The sequence below is a fragment of the Dipodomys ordii genome, unplaced genomic scaffold, assembly GCF_000151885.1.
Source record: "Dipodomys ordii isolate 6190 unplaced genomic scaffold, Dord_2.0 Scaffold25, whole genome shotgun sequence".
NCBI lineage: Eukaryota > Metazoa > Chordata > Mammalia > Rodentia > Heteromyidae > Dipodomys > Dipodomys ordii.
Window position 1 is genome coordinate 427593 of NW_012267241.1, and position 18434 is coordinate 446026.

General features: G+C 48.6%; 1 protein-coding gene across 1 annotated transcript in view; it reads right to left on the minus strand.

The window, feature by feature from the left end:
• Rnf165 (ring finger protein 165) overlaps positions 1–17532 on the minus strand; it is a 91286-nt gene extending 73754 nt beyond the window's left edge. Inside the window, exon 1 of the mRNA XM_013014881.1 lies at positions 17472–17532. Coding sequence (XP_012870335.1) covers positions 17472–17532 — 61 coding nt within the window. The remainder of the gene's footprint in view (positions 1–17471) is intronic.
• Positions 17533–18434: the final 902 nt, after the last annotated feature.

Genomic DNA, 18434 nt, shown 5'->3' on the forward strand with positions numbered 1-18434 from the left:
TGTGCCACGCACTTCTCTGACTCTCAGTCTCTCCTATACTTCCACCTATATAGGGGCATGGTGTAATTAAGGAATTTTTAGGTAATTGCCCTTACCAACAGCAATAGTGCAGGAGATAGCAAGCCAGCATTCATTGAATGTCTACAACTTGCTACAAGTCACACTGACACCATTTCATCCTCACAATTCTCTCAAGCCTCACCTAGCAGCCGGACCCAGAGTGCAGACACTCTATCAGCTGTTCCTATGAACTCCCAGCGAGTGTCCCTGGCAACCTAAGGGGAGAGCACAATTCCATTCTGCCTAAGGACCTGAAGCTTTGATGGAGCATCTACTTATACCACACCTTGGGCTGGCACTTGCCAGTCACCATCCTCTTTTTTTCTCTAATATTCTCTTGTGGAGGTCCTTGGGCAAGAAGAAAACTGCAAGCTAGTCCCAAGGATGTGGAGACTTTGCCATGTTGTTAGTGCCTCCACTGGGCTGGCTGCCCACGTCCTGCTATCAGGCTATTTGGGTGAAGCCACAGAGGGCTCACAAGGGTCACCCATTCTGCTACTAATCTAAAGGGGGCAGATACAGGGAAATCCTTAACAGGATCAATGTAAGGCCTGACGGTCTTAAGAACAGAGATGATTTGCTGTCCCCTAATGCCAGTACTCTCCTTGTATGGGAATGGAACCCCTGTGTGTAGCTGGGCACATACTCCCAGCTTCCTTTGCAGCTAAACATAGTCATGTAACCCTATTCTGGCCAATGGGAAGTGAATGGTTTATCACAGGCAGCACTGAATTGTGCTTTTCCTACCTTTTCCTTTCTTCTGTTGTGTTACTTGCAAAACAGACCTGAAAAGAGCCATACTGGCTCATTTTCCCAGTTAGGATAAAGTAGCTACAGAAAATGAAGTGCCCAAATCTCTGATATCAAGTAATGCCTGCCACTCCCACCCAAGAACCACTGGCTGTTGGCTGTTCTGAAACCATTGCTATCTGTTTGTGTAGCCCTAGTGTTAAGTCTCTGTTACCAGAACCAGACTTCCATCCCATCCAGTAAACCCATTCTGCTAGGCTAGGATGTGAAAGCGTCCATGGCAGAGGTTACCAGATTCAGGAGTTCTGGGCTACATGATGTGTGCCCCAAAGATAAGGCTATAGTGATGGAAGAATCCAGGCAAGGAAAGAAATACGATGAAGTCCACATCAGCTTCCTTCTCTCATGGGCTTAACAGCTGACGCCCACCCAAGAGTCTCTTGAGAAGAGGCATACAACATCCAAGGAGTTGGGGGAGGGGGGGTTCTCAGATGAATCGAGAAGAGCTCTGCTGACACTTCAAGAGCCGGTAGTGGGGAAGGGAAGGCCAAGGCCTGAGGTAGAGGACTTAGTGCCACCATCCTGGGGACAGGGCCAGGAAATATAAGGTAACAGGCCAGGATCAAAGTCACCATCCATGGGTCAATAAACTCTCTTGGGTTAGAATAGACTCTACTCTTCTCCCATTGAGCTGTGATGGCCAAACCTACCAGAGGATCTCCTGAGAAAAGCCCACACTTGGGGAAGCCCTAAGCCATGTCCTCAGGGGTGGTGGCTCTGTAGGGCTGAGGAAAAAGCTGCATTTTATCAAGCTTTCAGATTATTCTTCTGTAGTGTAGGCTCAAGATTATGTAAGCTCAGTGCTGTAACCAGGCATTGTGGCATATGCCTGCAATCCCAGTGACTCAGGAGAAGGGAGGCAATAGGATCCTAAGTTTGAAGCCAGCCTGGGAAACGTTACAAGACTTTATCTCAAAAACTAAGAAAACAAAGGGCCGAGGGGTAAGATGGCAGCTCAAGTGACAGAACACTTGCTTAGCATGTGCCAGGTCCTGGCCTTAATCTCTAATACTATGTTTTAAATGCTGAGTTCCCTAGTTGGGAAACCTTCCAGGGTCTGTCCTTCAGCATAGACGTCTGTGCACCACTGTGCATAGATGTCTGTGCCTACCCACTCTCCATTCTCCAGCTGAGTTACTAGGCTTTTCCTCTGTGCACATGAGCATGGGGGCCTTTCTGTACAGGATCTCTGGCGATCGGGTCTCAGTCTGACTGGAGTCTGACATGATTTATGGCTGTGAGTCTCATACATATTCCAGGGCAGAGAGACCTGATGTGGCTGTCCACAAACCCAGCCCTTCTCTCCCAAGTAATGGCCACATCTGATGATAAAAGTGCTTATAAGCAGCTATCACCAAATTAATCTCAATGTTGAAGAAATAATAGCAGCCGTAAATAAGACTGAATGTGCCTGTTCAGCTTCTTGTAAGGACAGTTTATAAAAATGAGCAGAAACACTAATAGCATTCAGTCTCTCCTACTCTCCAAGCACCAAGTGACAGAGCTGAGTACTAGTAGAGGAGTCTCCCGGCTAGTGGCACCCTCAGCAGAGGTCACAGCTACTGTCTGGGGCCAGCAGAGTAGGGGTGCTGGCCACTTCTGGGCCCTGCTGCTGTTCCTCTGCCTCAGTCCAGACTATCCCCATAGCTGCTGCTAGGGATCTCTGGGTTGGTGGCCACCAAGTACCATCAGTGCTCTTGATGCCCCTAAGATGCCATTGCTTTCACTGGCCACTGCCCTGGAATTGACTTTCTATCCCAGCTCAAGACCTACCTCCTCCTGGAAGGCTCCCAGGACACCCAGCTGCACAGAGGGGACTCATGCTACCTTTTTTCCCTGTCATGGTAGAGACCACACCAAATCAGGAATGCCCCTTCCGTAGCCTCTACACAGGCCACTGTCCCTGTTAAGCTCTGCGCTTGGGCTTAGGCTCTGCCTGAGATGTGCTCAGGCCCTCCTGGATGAAGATCTCCACTTCCTTATTGAAAGATTTACTGTGTGAATTCAGCCATGGTGGGACAAGAGATTTGCTAGAGAACAAGTGACAAGGAAGAGAACCCACTCTGGAGACATGGAAACTGTATTCTCATGGTATTATGGGGCGTGTGTGTGTGTGTGTGAGTGTGTGAGTGTGTGTATGTGTGTAGTTAGCGGAGTGAGGACCCAAGTAAACATCATTAGTGTCCTTAGAACACGAATGAGGACCTTCTACTCCTCCACTACATGAAGTTACAGCAAAAAGACATCCATGGACCTTGCCACATACCATACCTGCTAGTACTTTGATCTTGGACTTTCTAGCCAGAACAGTGAAAATTAAACTTCTGTTGTTTGCAAGGCACTTGGCCTCTGACATTTTGTTATTGCAATCTGAATAGATTCAAACACTAGCTAAGTTTGGCAGTCTTAGCAGGATGACTAGGGTGCAAGGGACCTTGAGACCAGCTGTCTCCTACCAATGAGCCACTTTTTATGCCTTTCCTTTTCTTTAGTGTCCCTTCCCCCTCAGCATAAGAAAGCTGCGTTGGCACAACCATGAACTAAGTAATCTGGTTTCCTGAGTAGCACTTCCTAAACTCTGCTCCAGGCTCCAAATTCAATGGATGTTTCTAGGAGTCCCATGTGCATGCATACACACATGCGCGCACACACACACACACACACACACACGCATGCATACATGCACACACCACATCATTCTGTGATCAGATCGTTTGGGGAAATGCTCAAAGACCCCTTAGACTCTCAGGCTTTCTTTACTGCAGGCCTTAGCAGGAGTGGGGGTGGGGGTGGGACATGTTGTTGCTGTTTTCTTTTCTTTTCTTTCATTAGTGTGGGGCTTGAATTCAGGTCCTGGGCACTGTCTCTGAGCTCTTTTGCTCAAGGCTAGCATCCACCACTTTGAGCCACAGCTCCACTTCCAGTTTTTTGGTGATTAATTGGGTAAGAGTTTCATGGACTTTTCCTACCCAGGGTGGCTTTGAACTGTGATCATCAGGTCTCATCCTCCTGAGTAGCTAGGATTACAGGCGTGAGCCACCAATTCCCGGCTTACCAGAGCTCTTGATGTACTAATAATCAGTGAGATGCTCCAAGGCAGACGTGTAATGTATAGCATCTCCAAATTGCTTAAACATGTAGCTCTTTTGTAGAAATAATTTTTAGCAGTTCAAGGGGCTTAGTGTTGTTTTGGACAGTGTGGGAAATTCTTCCAACATCCCTACTTCAAAGTCATGTCTACCCATTTCTCCCAGCTTCCCCCCACCCCCGCCATCCCCACCTTCCCATCTCAGCACCAGCTAATTCCCTCCATTGCACGGGCACGGCCCACCATTGCTTTGGGGGAGGTTATGGGGACCTGTCTTCTTGGTCCTCAAGGGCACTGCCCAGCTCTCGCTCCCAGCCCTTTGATCAAGACAAGCTCAGGGCCCAGAGTAGACTGTATGTACTTTATTCCTAACAAAAGCTATTTATCTCCAGCATTACTGACTGGCAAACCATATTGCTACAGTGACCAGTAGGGCTGACAGAGCCTCAAGCTTCCCTCCCTTCTCAGCCATCCTAGCCCTGTTGCCCCAGGCCTATACCACTTTGGCCTCATCTACACAGACCTGCATCCCTTAGCCCTTCTCGGTCATTAGCATTTCAAAGCATTACTTCCCCCAACATAGCTGTCTCTAGGCCAAAAAAGTATCCAGCACCTACCTTAGGACTGTGATTGCAGGCCATCCACCATCTGTCTCCCAGGAGGATGCTTCTTTAAGGCAAGTATCAGGCTTGGGGAAGAGCCTGAAACAGGCTAAGCCCTACACAAACATCTGCTGCTTTTGTATTGGTGTCATCTTCCTGTACCCAGAGCCTGGAACTGGGCCTAGGCATGTGTAAACACCTGTCCTCAGAGCATACCTTCTAGATGAACTGAATCAACCCATGACCAATCTAAGCCTCTTTATCACCCTGTTGCAGGATGGGTAGGGAGTCACTGTGATTGCTTCCATTTCTCAGATAAAGAACACTGAGGCTCAGAGTTCTTTTCCCCATGCTGTATTCAAGACGCCTTGCAGGAGGCAGCCAGAGGCATCTACCTGTGACAACTGCCAGTAAAGGTAGTCTGGCTTAGTACCAAGGGTCTTGATGGGTATGTGGCATCCAGGACTCACTTGATCATCACTTAGCCTGTCAGATAAGCTAAGAATCCCATTGGCAGAGAGCAGAACCAGTGCTTCTGGCAGCTGCTCATATCAGAGGCTTGGAGACCTTGCTCCTTGGGCAGTCTTTTCCCTATATGTGACTCTGTTCCTGGGACAGCATGGTGAACCACTGGAGCACCCAACCAGTCCAGCCAAGCAGAGGCCGAGAATCACAGCAGAAATGGCCAGAACAGGGAGAAGGGAGGGGCAGGGAGAAAGGAAGCTGGAATGGATGAGATGATAGTGAAATGACAGGGCCCAAGGCTCCCAAAAAAGAGAAAGAAAAATCAGACAAAGGTGACAGCCACAGGACTCTGAAGTTCACCTCTTGGATGATATTTGTCTCTGGGAGGTTCTGACTGCAAGGGAGCCCCTGATCTGTCTCCTCCAGGGCACCCCCCCTCCCCAGACTTTTGCAGGCTGCAATACTTCTCCCAATTCCATGTGCTACAATACCTCCTGGCTGGCCAGACCTCACTAGCTGGCCTGCGTAACTATTGAGTCCCTCCATGGGGCTGGATCTATGCATTCTCTACCTTCTGTGGGTCTATTTAGGAGTCTCCCCAGTTTGGCTGTGCCCAGAGGATATCTGTACCTTGTCTGTCCATGGCCCAAAGCACACTGATGGCAACTGATAAATCAATTAAGTGAAACTTGCCTGTCTTTCTTGTCTGCCCAGGTCCCCTACACTTTCTCCCAAAGACCCCTTAGACTATTCTTAGCCTAAATACACGGGTGTGTGTTTGCTTACCACACACTGTTTTCAAGCATTCCACAAAGCAGCACCCCATCATAGCCCACCCGGAGCTGTGGGGCTCATGCCACTTCCAAACAGTCTTGAGTCAAGATGCAAGTTGCTTGCTGGCTCTCAGAGTCAAAAGATCAGTATTGTGGAGTGTGTGTGTGTGTGTGTGTGTGTGTGTGTGTGTGTGTGTTGTGCCTGTACTGAAGCTTGAGCTCAGAGACTCTAGGTTGTTTTTTGTGGTTTTTTGGTTTGGGGTTTTTGCTTTGTTTTGTTTTGTTTTTTGGGGTTTTGTTTTGTTTTGTTTTGCTTATCACTACTGTTCTGCCAATTGAGCAGACAAGGTCTTGGCTGGCTAATTGGAGACAAGGTCTTGGCTGGCTAATTGGAGATAAGGGTCTCGTGGGTATGTATGCTGAAGCTGGTTCCTTAACCTCAATCCACATAGCTCAGCCTCCTGAGTAGTAAAAACTATAGGTAGAGCCACCAGCACCCAGATAAAAGATTGGTTTTTTTCCTGACTGGGGCACTTGACTCCAGCACTGGACAGCTTGGGCCAGAGGCCATCTAAATTCTCTATAATTTTTACTTTATAATAAAGTTGGTGTCAAGTTTCTAACTGTTGGCATTAGAGTTTGATGTTTAGTGTAACATAAAAATATCAATATATAAAGTATCTATTTATAATATAATATAGAATATTTTTATGTAATATAAAATCTCCTTTCCTGAAGTTGAGAGGCAAAACCGGGAACTGTATTGGGTTTACTCTGTGGACAGTCCAGGGTCAACACTCAAGGGTAAACTTTTCTATCCTTGCAATCAAAGTCTGGGGGTCTATCAGCACACACTTAGGATCTCTGCAGTCTGAATGCTCCGCCAGGGCAGACACCACTCCCCATGAGAGCTACAAGTTCAATGCTCAGGCCCAGGGAATCTGTGGAGTGAGTGAGCACCCTGCTGGGGCAGTCAGAGGCAGTGACTCCTGAGTCTGGCTCTGGTCACTCTGCCCTTTCTCTTGGGGATCTGTCTCCTGGGGAAGCATGGGCTTGCCAAGATGAAGTGACACCCCCTTTCCCCACATGTTAATGCCAGGAAAAGGGACTGTGGTGAGCACGGATGGATCCAGGGCTGAAGCTGAGTGGCCACCCCTGTAGTCCCCTTCCCTCAGCAGGACTCATACCCTCTGGCCTTGGGGTGCCTGGCAGTGCAGAAGACTAGAGAAGGGGTGGTTGTTAGGGCCTGGGCCTCCTGGTTCAGTTCACCTTTCCCCAAACAGTCTTCAGCCCTGGCCAACAGAGCTGAAGATGCCTCACCGGTGGAGGGAGTGGAGGGAGCGGTCCCGAGGGGCCCTGCCCACCTGCCCTGCAGGAAAGGAGGCTGTGGAGGTTCTGTGGTCTAGTAGAAGCCACTATTGACTTCAGGAAGGTTGCTGTTGCTCTCTTGCCCTCTGGCAAGAGAGGGCACATTAATCCCATCAACCTACACTGAGTTCAAGAGTACAGCAGTTGCTTCAAGAGATGAGTGATCCTCGGGGACGCCTGAGCTCTCCCATCCAAGTAATAACCAGTCCCCACCTTGCTCAGCTTCCAGAGCTGACATCTGATCTCAAAGGCTGCTGGGTGGTAATGGAACCCTCGTTCTCAGGAAGGGAGCAACAAAGGAAGAGAGCTGGAGCTAAGCAGGCTGGCTAGGCAGACATAGAGTATGCCACCCTTTCTTCCGCCTCCCAGCCCCAAGGGGTACAGCAGCTGTCGAGCTTCCTGCCTTCCTTGAGACAGGTGCTGGCTGAATCCTTGCTTCCTCCAGTTCCAGCGCTCCTCTGCCCCTCTCCACCGCAGCAGGCGGTGCTGACTAAGCTCTGCCACTTCCTCTCCCAGGCTCTGAAAGGCCAACCATGAGAGCGAGGGGACTGCATTGACACTGCTGGGGCCAAGCCACCATGTGGGTGATGTCACCAACCTTTGCAGGCTTGGGGGGGTAGGGGGGGTGCTTCCTAGAGGGCTCCTGCCCCAGGCAGGCACACCTCAGGGGATGGCTAAAGGACAAGAGCTGCAGCCTCTCCAGCCCTAACTGGACTCCGGGCTCATAGCCCTGGATGGGCCACTCGCCAGGCAGGACCCAAGACCCATGACTCCTCTTCCTTCCCTTCTTACCCTTGGCCTGCGGAAGGACACGTGCCCACTGGGTACTGAGGGTCATATGGCTGCTGTCCCAATAACAGGCACAAAAGGCAGTGAAAATTCACATTATTCTCATCAGGAGGAAATGACAGGTTTTTTTTTCGAGTCAGAAGGGGCAATTAGGCCAATTATCTCCCTTGGCAGATAGGAAGTGAAGTTGCACAGCAGTCAGATTTGGCCAACAGCACGAGTGGTTATTGATAGAGCAGGACTCCAGACCGGGGCTATTTCCACCGTGCACAATGCGAGTCATCATTACTCTAGTCTTTGGCCTCTTGAGTTTGCTTCATATGCATTACTTCATGTGATGAGGTCTCAAATGTAGACCCAGACATTGGATGGACAGGGTGACTAAGAACTGACTGGAAGAAACCAACTTGCTCAGGACTAAATTGAAAGTTGGTGGCAGAAGAAGAACCAGAACCCAGGATGCTGAACATTTATACCACTCTTATTCCTCCCAAGCTCCACCCTGTGCTCTTCACCCCGAACCCCACTGGACCTGTTGGTGAAAAGGGATGGTGGAAGGCAGAGGTTTGGCACCTGTCAAACTCATTACACTAATTTTTGGTGGAGGGTAGAGGGGACCACTATGGAGAAGCCTGTAACCTATGACAATTTGATTGCATCAGAAGCCACCAGCCCTGACTCTCAGGCCACCATGCAAATGAAATTTTACATAGTCATTCAAAGTTATGTGTGTCAAAACAACACAGTGAAATGTGAAAATGCTTGTGACACAATGTTAAATAAGAATGGGAAATGCAGAATTATTCATATGCCATGTTTACAGCTCTACAGAACAGACACAGCACATGCAGGAACAAAACTGTGGAAGGCATATATCATTCATGTGATCACAGAGGGGTGGACTCCTAAGAGACTTTTTCCTTTTGCTTTGCTTTCTAAACATGGAATCTGCTAACTCTATGACGTAACAAGATATAATCTGTAAGGCATCAAGATGACCTAAGGAAGATACATAGTGTGCCCAACATGAGAGGCACAGCCATGAGAAAGGACTATCTATTATTCTGAGGAAATCAAAGCACAGACTCCACTTCCCTCAAATGTCCCCAGAAATTTGGCCAAGCCACTTCTGATACAGAACCTGGAGGTGAAGAACTCACCACTCTGGACTCCAGCTCACTCACTTCCTTCTCAGGGGTTTTCTGATCCTAGAGGATCACCTTACCGACAGGTTTAGTAATGAAGACTTGAACTCTCTTGTATCTTGACAGCCCATAAGTTAGGGAGAGGCCATGGCTTTCCAACTTTGTCCCATTGGAAATAGAAGAGGAGAGCAAGGATTGCTCTGTGATGCTTTGTCTGGGCCCTGTGGGGTTCCTGATAGCCTACAAGTCCTAGTGGGCTGTGGAGACTGAGATGAAAAACACTCAGACACTTCCTTAGCCACTTACTAGCAGGAGAAGATGGTAAAGGTTTTCACCACTTTGGGCCTCAGTATCTTTTGGGGCGGGCTCAGTTTCCTCCTCTGGTTTCCAATTACCTCTGCACTTGCTGTGCTGAGGACAAAATGAGATGACAGAAGAGAACAATTTAAACTGGGGAGAATTTACCTATCCCTGCAATTAGAGCCCACTCACTATCAGTTGTCCCTGCCCTGGCCCTCATTAACACACCCCTGTCTTTGGTCTCTGACTCTTCTCCTTAGGGTAGACTCACTTCAGTTCCTCTTCCTTGGGTAGAGGCAACCTTTCTACAAACCCATAGAGAAAAAAAAATCCTGATGGTTGCATTCCTTCTCACACCCATCACCCAAGTCTCTGTTCTTAGGAAAGACAACATTTGATAAAAATTTGTTCCAACTGAGTGACACAGCTTCAAAAACAAGCTGCCCCAAAGATAAGCCATGCAATGACGCATGCATGCAACAACCCACAAGGGGATGTCAGGCCTAGAGATTGTCATGTAGATATGAGGGATTGTAGCTACTGATGTTCATGTGTTACTCCAATGGAAATCTGTTTAAAAGTACTAGAAGTTGGGCATGATGTTGTATGCTTATAATCCCAGCACTAAAGATGCTGAGGCAGGAGGCTCTTTAGTTCCAGGCCAGGCCCTGAGTGAACCAAAACAAAACCAAAAAGGGAGACTAGAAATATAAGTAAGTCAGTGTTAGAGGGCCTCTACCTAGCATGTAGAAGGATCTAGGATCAAACCTCAGCACAGAAAAAAAAATTCTAGAACTCTCTATCACCAGACATTTCCATAGTCCATAGTCCCCTTCCCTCTGCCAAATTCTACATGTTCTTCAGTACACTAGGACTCCTGAAACTGTTCTTCCTCATCTTTGTTCATCTCTGAGGCTTTACAGTCTCCCAGCACCCCAAAAATCTCCTGCCCTCAGACCCTCAATTTAAACTCCATTCTGTTCTTTTGTTACAGTAAGACCTAAAAGGTAAGCCTTGATCCCATCCATCAGGCCCAGGATCTGGGTCTCTATTACCCTAGAAGCCTTCCATGGCTTCCTCCTAGGAGCTAACACTACAGCCTCAGCCCTCTGCCATCAGCCACCAGAACAAGTAAATACCACTCTTCCCTAGAGTTCCAGGAATCAAAATGTTGGCATGCCAATTCTTCCATGGGACTCAGAAACTGCCTTCAAAAATCTCTCCCAGCCATGCCTTATATTCTGCAGATCTTGAGTCCTGTGACTCTTGATGTGCTGCAGAGAAATCCAAAGGCAGGACAACAACGCTACAGGACTAGATCTTTATGAGACAATAGGCCTGCATATATGGCCCTATCACACACACACACACACACACACACACACACACACACACACACACACACACACATCACCTTCCTAGTGTACACCTTCTGTTCTTGGCCAAAATCTCATTTGCCTCCCTAGCTCTCCTCTTTTCCCCCCTCTGGTGTGCACAAAACCCTTCGAAGCCTTTACAACCCTCTCCTCAGCCACAGTCATCCTTGACTTCATTTGGTCCTCAGGCCAGTGAATGCCTGTAGTTGTGAAGGGAGAGATGCCATCCTTAGCACCTCAGCACCAGGTGCCTCACACACCTGTCATTTTGGTTCTGTGATGGGCATTGATTGTATGATGCTCAGAGCTGTGGTCTACATTAACCCTTCTGGGTCAAGACAGGACTAGGACTTAAGTGTGGGCTGCTCCAAGTTTAACTTGCCAGCCAGGATGGTCAGCCATACATTTAAGCTGTGTAGACTGTTTTCTTTGCCTCAACGTAAGTGCTAGAAGCCCCCTTTTCTTTGGTATGCCTCCTTAGCACAGTGCTTGCTTTTCTCCCTGCTCCCCAAGCAGGTATTCTGGGAACACTCATTAACTAAATGAACTAACAAGTGAAAGAAGGGAACAAATGAATGAACACACGAGGAACAGGCATTGTGAGTGCTTCAATTGTGGGGTCGTGTTTGCTATTCTTTCTTAATTATCCTGAAAATCTGAATCTCTCCAAGTAAGCCCTTTCCTCGGTTCTCTTGAAAATATGTTAGTTTATCAGTGACTGAACTAAACCAGAGAATAAGATACTAATTCTGCATTCACACTCTGTTAAGCCAGGGATTTTTATAAAGCTCTCTTGATCCATAGAGAAACGAAGGCAAAAACATCCTGCACACGTGTGTGATGGTGGTTGGGTAGGATTGAGAGAACTAAGGTCATCACCTGGATCAGAGTCAAAGGCAGGCCATCTCCTGGCCTTCACTCGAGCAGAGACTCCACTGTGCACTTGAATACAGCACAGAGCTGTCACTTCCTTTGTCTAGGAAATTGCTATGTTTCCAAAAATGGTACTTCTTATTTAAAGATAGGACAGATAGGGAACGGGTAGGGCAGGAGGTAAGAAGACCTCATAAGGAAGAGAGGTAGCCAGCCTATGTCAGTAGCTCCAGTGGCGTCTCCCCCTAACCTTGACTATTGAATTGTACTTGCTGGCTTATGGAAAATTACTATTTAAGAAAATTCATTAATTAAGTGACCCTTGTCTGATACTAATCAAGAGAGAAGTCCTCAAGCTCAGAAAAAAAAAAGAGCTATAAACAAGAGTTGCACTTCACCTTATCACAAGATTGTGCTATATGAGTCACTTAACAGGTGTGGAGTCAAAAATTATTAAAGTGTACATGTGTCAGAAGGTTGAGAGAATAAATATGATGTACAACAGCTTTGTAGTTGTTGAATCATCCAGTAGTGGAGAGGGCTCCTTAATAAGTTAAGTGTTTAGTTCTGACAACCTAGGCCAAACATAATGTGCACATGATGAATTGCTAAGACATTATTACCCATTAACCCAACACCTTTCCATATTATTACTAAGTCACTAAACTACCTTCAAAATGTATTGTCAAACAATTCTGACATGCTTAACACTAACTCAGAATAATAAAACTTTACATTGGCTAATATTGATCTAATCTTTGGGATAAAAATAATGAGAGTGATCACCCAATGTTAGTTTGATTATTGTTGAGGTTGAATGGCTGGGAAGGGGGATGTTTTTGTTTTCTCAAACTAGGATCAAAGTTAAGTCTGATGCAAACTGAATATTTTTTAAAGATTTTTTACCATGAAAGTGCCAACAACTGGCCTCATAAACTTGCAGAGGCCTCTTGCTCACACTACAGCCCAAGCCTCGGCTAGAAACACGCATGTGTGTCCATGTGTCACAGTAAATCAGCTCAGCTCTCCCACCAGGCTGGGAAGAGCTAGAGAACAAAGGGCCAGAGCAGAGAGTGCAGCCTGAGGGGCGAGCTTGGGGGGTGGGGGTGTCGAAGGAGGCCACACACCAAAACAAGCAAGGAAGCACAGTGGTCAGGCAGCAGAGTGCCCACCGGCCGCCAGGGAAGGATCAGAGATGGCTCTGGAGACAGCCCACAGAAGTGAGGTTGAGGCACGTCCGCCAAGAGAAACGGCTCCCAAATGATGACCCTTTGAAGAAACCATGAATTTCTTTAATCAACTGATTTCCTCTGGTGTCTAAAATGCCTCATTTAGCAAGGCTTGTTCTAGGCTGAAAATGAATAGGTATAATTGACAAATGCTTGGATTTGGGTTTTACTCAAGGGGGGAAAAATACCTCTTCACTGGATTCTCCAATGCAATTATGGGGTGGAGAGGGAGAGATGCTTCTAAAGGTTCTTCTTCCTATTCAGTCTGGACATTTGTCCTGACTTCCCTCCTGATCTCCACCCCCACTCCAACACACAAACTTAGACAATGGCCAAGATCTGGCTTGCTTTCTCCCAAGAGAGGCCCTAGGGCCACAGATGAAGCAGCTGTCAGGCAAGCAGACTATAATCAGCTTTAACTGGCTCACAGCCGGCAGACAGACCATCTTATTCCTACAGTACCAGGTCCAGTGCCCACCCTGGGATAGGGTAAAGGGTAGTCTCAGTGGGGTTCTGTTTCAAACATCTTCCATGCCAAACTTACACCACAAGTCCCAAGAATTTAAATATGCACATAGAAGAAGGTCCCTTAGAGTTTCTGATCAGAGATTTAACTCCGTGTCACATGTCACCTCAGCATGATTTTTAAGGACAGTAAATCAATGACAGTAAACAGAAAAGTTAAAACACAACTTAAAATGGGCTTGTCAGGCGAGTTTGAAATGCTACAAGATTGCTAGTTAAGAACAGTATCCCTTTTCTCAACCTAAGTGTTATTTTTCCTTCTCTTCACCAGCATCATCAATAAACCCAATGCTATGGAACTTGGAAACTAAGATGAAATGTGGGAAGTATTGAGTCCCCAGGTAGCCAAAGATAGGTGATCTCTATGCAATTGAGCTGTTCAGTGTGACAAGACAGCTGACCCCTCCCATGCCCCAGACTTCTATTGTTAGAAGATATGGACTCGATGGGATTAAAGTCACCATATCTATACCACAAAAAGGAAGGGGGAAAAAAGAGTAAAGTAAAAAGAAAAGGCATTCACTCAAATCTTACAAATGGGAGGTGGGGGTGGTGGGTGGGTGAGGGTGGGGATAGAAAAGCAAGGGGAAAATCTAAACAGCAGGATACAACAATAAATGGGAAAACAGCAAGAGAAAAAGCACACTAGGTTAATATAGGAAAACTAGTTCTTTATTGAGAGATTGTATATTAGTATTAGTGGATTCTGTGTGTAACAATGTCATCATGCACACGATACAAAAAAAAAGGCTGGCCCACCATGCTTCGGAAGGGCAACAGAACAAAAGCAGCGTACAATGAGCAGATGGCCCGGGCTACACGACCACAGTACAGTTCAGCAGGGTAATAACATCTCTAACCGAGCGCTGTACATTGTCAACTGGGGGATGTAAAAAAATACAGATCATGCTTTAGTTTTAGTACAAGAAAAGGTGAAAAAGATACACAACCAAAAGGATATTTGATACAGAAAAAATTACCCACAAAATAAGAACAGGAAGTAATTCAGCACAGCAGAACACGCTACCCCTGTTTAATGGAAAACCATTTTGCTGAGATTTTTTTTTCTTTTCTGTTTTTTTTCTTTTTTTTTTTCCTCTTTCTTTTCAGATTGCCAAGTGGCAGTCTGGGGAGGCTACTTGGGACTTTATTTTGGAAGGACCCTTGAAGTAGGGGCCTTATTCTTTCATGATTGCTGTGGTTTTGTTTCCGTTTTCAAGCAGGTCTGGCTGGCCAGGCAGCAGAAGGGAGCCGGCTGTTAAAGGGGAAGCTCTGAGGGCCAGGGCAGATGTCCAAAGATGCTCTTGACATTGTACAATTAAACAATTAAGACCCTATGGCCATGGCTTCTCTTTAAGCCAGAGAGCTTACTTAGTGCACCAAATTTTCAGAGGCTATAATAGCAGCAACTACCATTTCATCCAAGATTTTCTTTTTACTATATGTATATATATATACATACTTAGTAATTTTTGCCTCCAACAAAATATAATTTCCACTTATTTCTGGGTGCTGCCAGGAGGCCAGATGATAACCACCCAGAAAACTGGAAAGTAGGGTGCTGCAACCTCCAAGCCAAGGCAAAAGGAATCCACTTAACAGGGATTTACAGTGCAATGTACTCGGCTAAACAAGATGAAGATACAAAAATGGTTATTTCTCTACATCTATTCTGAAATGGCCTACATCCTACACTACTACAATGGAAACTAAAAAGAACAGATTTAAGCTGGCAGACTATCTAATAGTTTTACAAGAAGATTGTGGTTTAGGACTTTGTTGAGTTAAGCATTAGTATCCTCTATCGGAAGGTCATGAATTCTTAGCACACTGGGCTAAATTTTACCCACAGCCCAACTCACCCCTCAGCACTTAGATTTCCTGTGGGTGTGTTTGCCCTGAAAGTAAACTTGGACTGACTGGGCAGAATTGGGTTTTGTTGGAATTTTTTTTTTGTTGGTGGTGGAGAGGAGTGGTATTAAAAATAAAATTTAAAGGCAGCTGAACAATTTGAATTTCAAAACATGGACCCCGCATGCTGCAATGGTATTTAGAGATTGGTGGTATTAATGAGGATGATAATGATTTAATCAGGATAATTATACTTTCAGGCTCAACATCCTTCTTAATCATTTTTTAATTTCTGCCTAGTGTAATGTTCCACACCCGTTTTAAGAGGAAATGCCAAGTAATAAGAGAAAAGTGTGTATAGGGGAGGGGGTGGCATTTCAAGGAGATGTGGTACAACCCCCCTCCATACCCCCCCACTCCCATCCCATGCTAGGCTGGCCTGAGATAGGGGATACTGCCGCTTAAATAGCAATGCCTTCCTCGGATGGAGACAGGAAATGGTTAAGAGGGGTGTCACAATACAGCTAAATGCGGAGGCAGAAGGGTCACAGCGCACACAGCAGCGAGTTGACCATTCACTGAGCTACACAATGAAGAAAAAAAAAGATTTGATAAATGCAGAATGTCATCATTCTATCATCACACAAAAAAAACTGCAGTTCAAACAGGCCTGGGGGGGGGGGAGGGGGGGGGGGGCGGGGGATGTGGAGATTGGTGCAGAGGAGGGGAGGAGGTCGTGGTCGTGGTCGAGTAATCGGGGGGGGGGGGGGGGGGGGAAGGGGGCGGGTAGGGAACGTTGCCTTTTGGGTTCTGGGTGCAGGGTTGGAGACAGCTGGGCTGGAAGAGGGCGCGGCTTTTCTAGCCTGGCCCAGTCCGGGGCCCCTGGGGCGCACTAAAGCGCTGGGCCTGCGACCCCACCCCCACCCTGACTCCATAGGGGAGCCGGGTCAGCAGGGAAGACATCATTCAGTGTGCTGGGGAAGTGGCTGGGGTCCTAAGGAGGGCCTTAGCCAGCAGGAATGTAAGCAGACGTGGAGTGGGAGAGAAGAAACATTTCCAAGAAGAGAAATGTGAGTCCAGAGGCAGAATACAAAAAGAAAAAAAAAATGAATTGAAATGCATCTTGGATTTGCTTTGGAGGTGGGAAATTTTGATTAAAAGAAAATGGAAGAAATGGGGGAGGAGAGGAGGGGGGAAAAATCAAGCTATTGTAGCAGAATGTAAGGGGAAAGGGGATGTGGGGAAAGGGGACCGTGCAAACACACCCCATATATCACAGTTAAAAAACAAAGTCGACAGCTATGGGGGCAAAGTCCGGACGTGAGGGCAGTTTCCACCTCACCCGCTCACACAGCACAACACCCCAGGGCCAGACAACCCTCTCCAGCCCGGCCGGGGATGCACGGCAGCGCGCGTCTGATCTCCCTCTGAGGCACAAGCACGCGCGCGCGCACACACACTCACACCACACACACACACACACACACACACACATGCACCCAGTCACATACACACACGAATCTTGAACCCATAAATGCAACGTCACACAAAGACAATTGCGGAGGAGAGTAAGGGCAATAACACAAAAAGGGTTAAAGGTGGGAAGGGGAGAGGATGGGGAAATGTGCAAGTGCCCACAAGAGGGTGGGGGCGGGGGCATGGGATGGGTCAGATGCCCAGATCCCAACTAACCATCGGTATTAAGTACCAAAAACTGAAGAGCTGTGAAACACATATAACAGAAAACACACACGGGGGGGGGGGGGGAAACCACCCAAAAAAAACCAAGCTTACATTCTCATATTCATCCTCTCTCTCTCTCTCTCTCTCTCACACACACACACACACACACACACACACACGTTTCTCTCATCTTCTTTCGATCACACAGGGCAAGGTATTTTAGGGGAAGGGGCTGTGATTTGAGTGGAACCACGTCCACCGCAAAGAATTGGGGGCTGGGGGGAGTGGGGCTGGGAAGGGAGGGACCCAAATTCACCAAACCCTAACTTCACTACAAAAGCTCCCACGAGAGCGGCTGTCCCCACACTCGGAGGTGGGGGGGTCTCCCCCAAACGGGGTGGAGAGCAGCCAGCGCTCTCCCTGAGTCCTCGCGGTGGTGCCCAGAGCCCCCCAGCCACTCGCGGCTCCCACTCCCGCCCCGGTGCCTGCGGCGATCCACGCTCCGAAGCAGACCCCGAAAGGAAAAAGCGATACCTCTGTTTCGCACAGAGCCAAACACGGGAAGCACGAGATAGCCGACGTGGACCAGGACCATCCTGGCTCCTCGCGCGGCGGCGGCGGCGGCGGCGGCGGCGGCTGCGCGCGGGCCCTTTGTGGCGCGGCTCCGGGGCGCGGGCGCGGGCGGTGGCGAGGCTGCGGGAACCGCCGGGGCGGGAGGCGGAGCGCGGGGCGCGGGCGGCGGTGGGGCGGCGGCTGGCGGGGAGACAGATGGCCCATGGAAAGGCTCCCTTCCCGGCCCCTCTCGACATTCAAAGGCGCTGGGGCCGCAGCTGCCGCCACACAAAGGCGCGCGCAGCCAATGGGAGCGGAGCGCAGCGCGGCGCGGCCTCGCCGGAACCGCGGGGGACAGCGGGGACCGCGGGCGCGCGGGTGGGGGAGGGGGCGGGGTGACGGCGGGGAGCGAGCGGGCGGCCAATCGCTGCGGCCAATCGCTGCGGCCCGCTGCGGGGCGCCGCGGGGGAGGGGTCGGCCCCACGGGACGCGTGGAACCCAGTGAGGGTCGCTGGCTGCTCCGTGGGTCGGAGCGTGCGGGCAATGCCCCAACACACACACACACACACACACACGGGAGGCGGCGTGCACACACAACGTGCACAAATGGAGAGGGACGTGCTCTCAGACATGTGGAAGTGCGTTCGTTAGTGCAGAGACGGGCACGAGCGCACGGAGTGCACACGACCCAGAGGTCCCTGCGCACCGCGCACGGGTCACACAGGGACGTGCGCATGGAGGCTGCCGCACGTGCAGAGCCTGACTGCTGGGCGCAAGTAAAACTGGCAGGCAAGCAAACAGCCGCAAACTGGACCTAAGCACTGCGCACAGACATTCACACAACGAAACCAACGCCTTGTTAACGCAGGACACGTGCCGGGAGCCCATTCCCAAAGACACACAGAAGGGACACACAATGCAGACACAGGTAAGACGCGAGCAGCC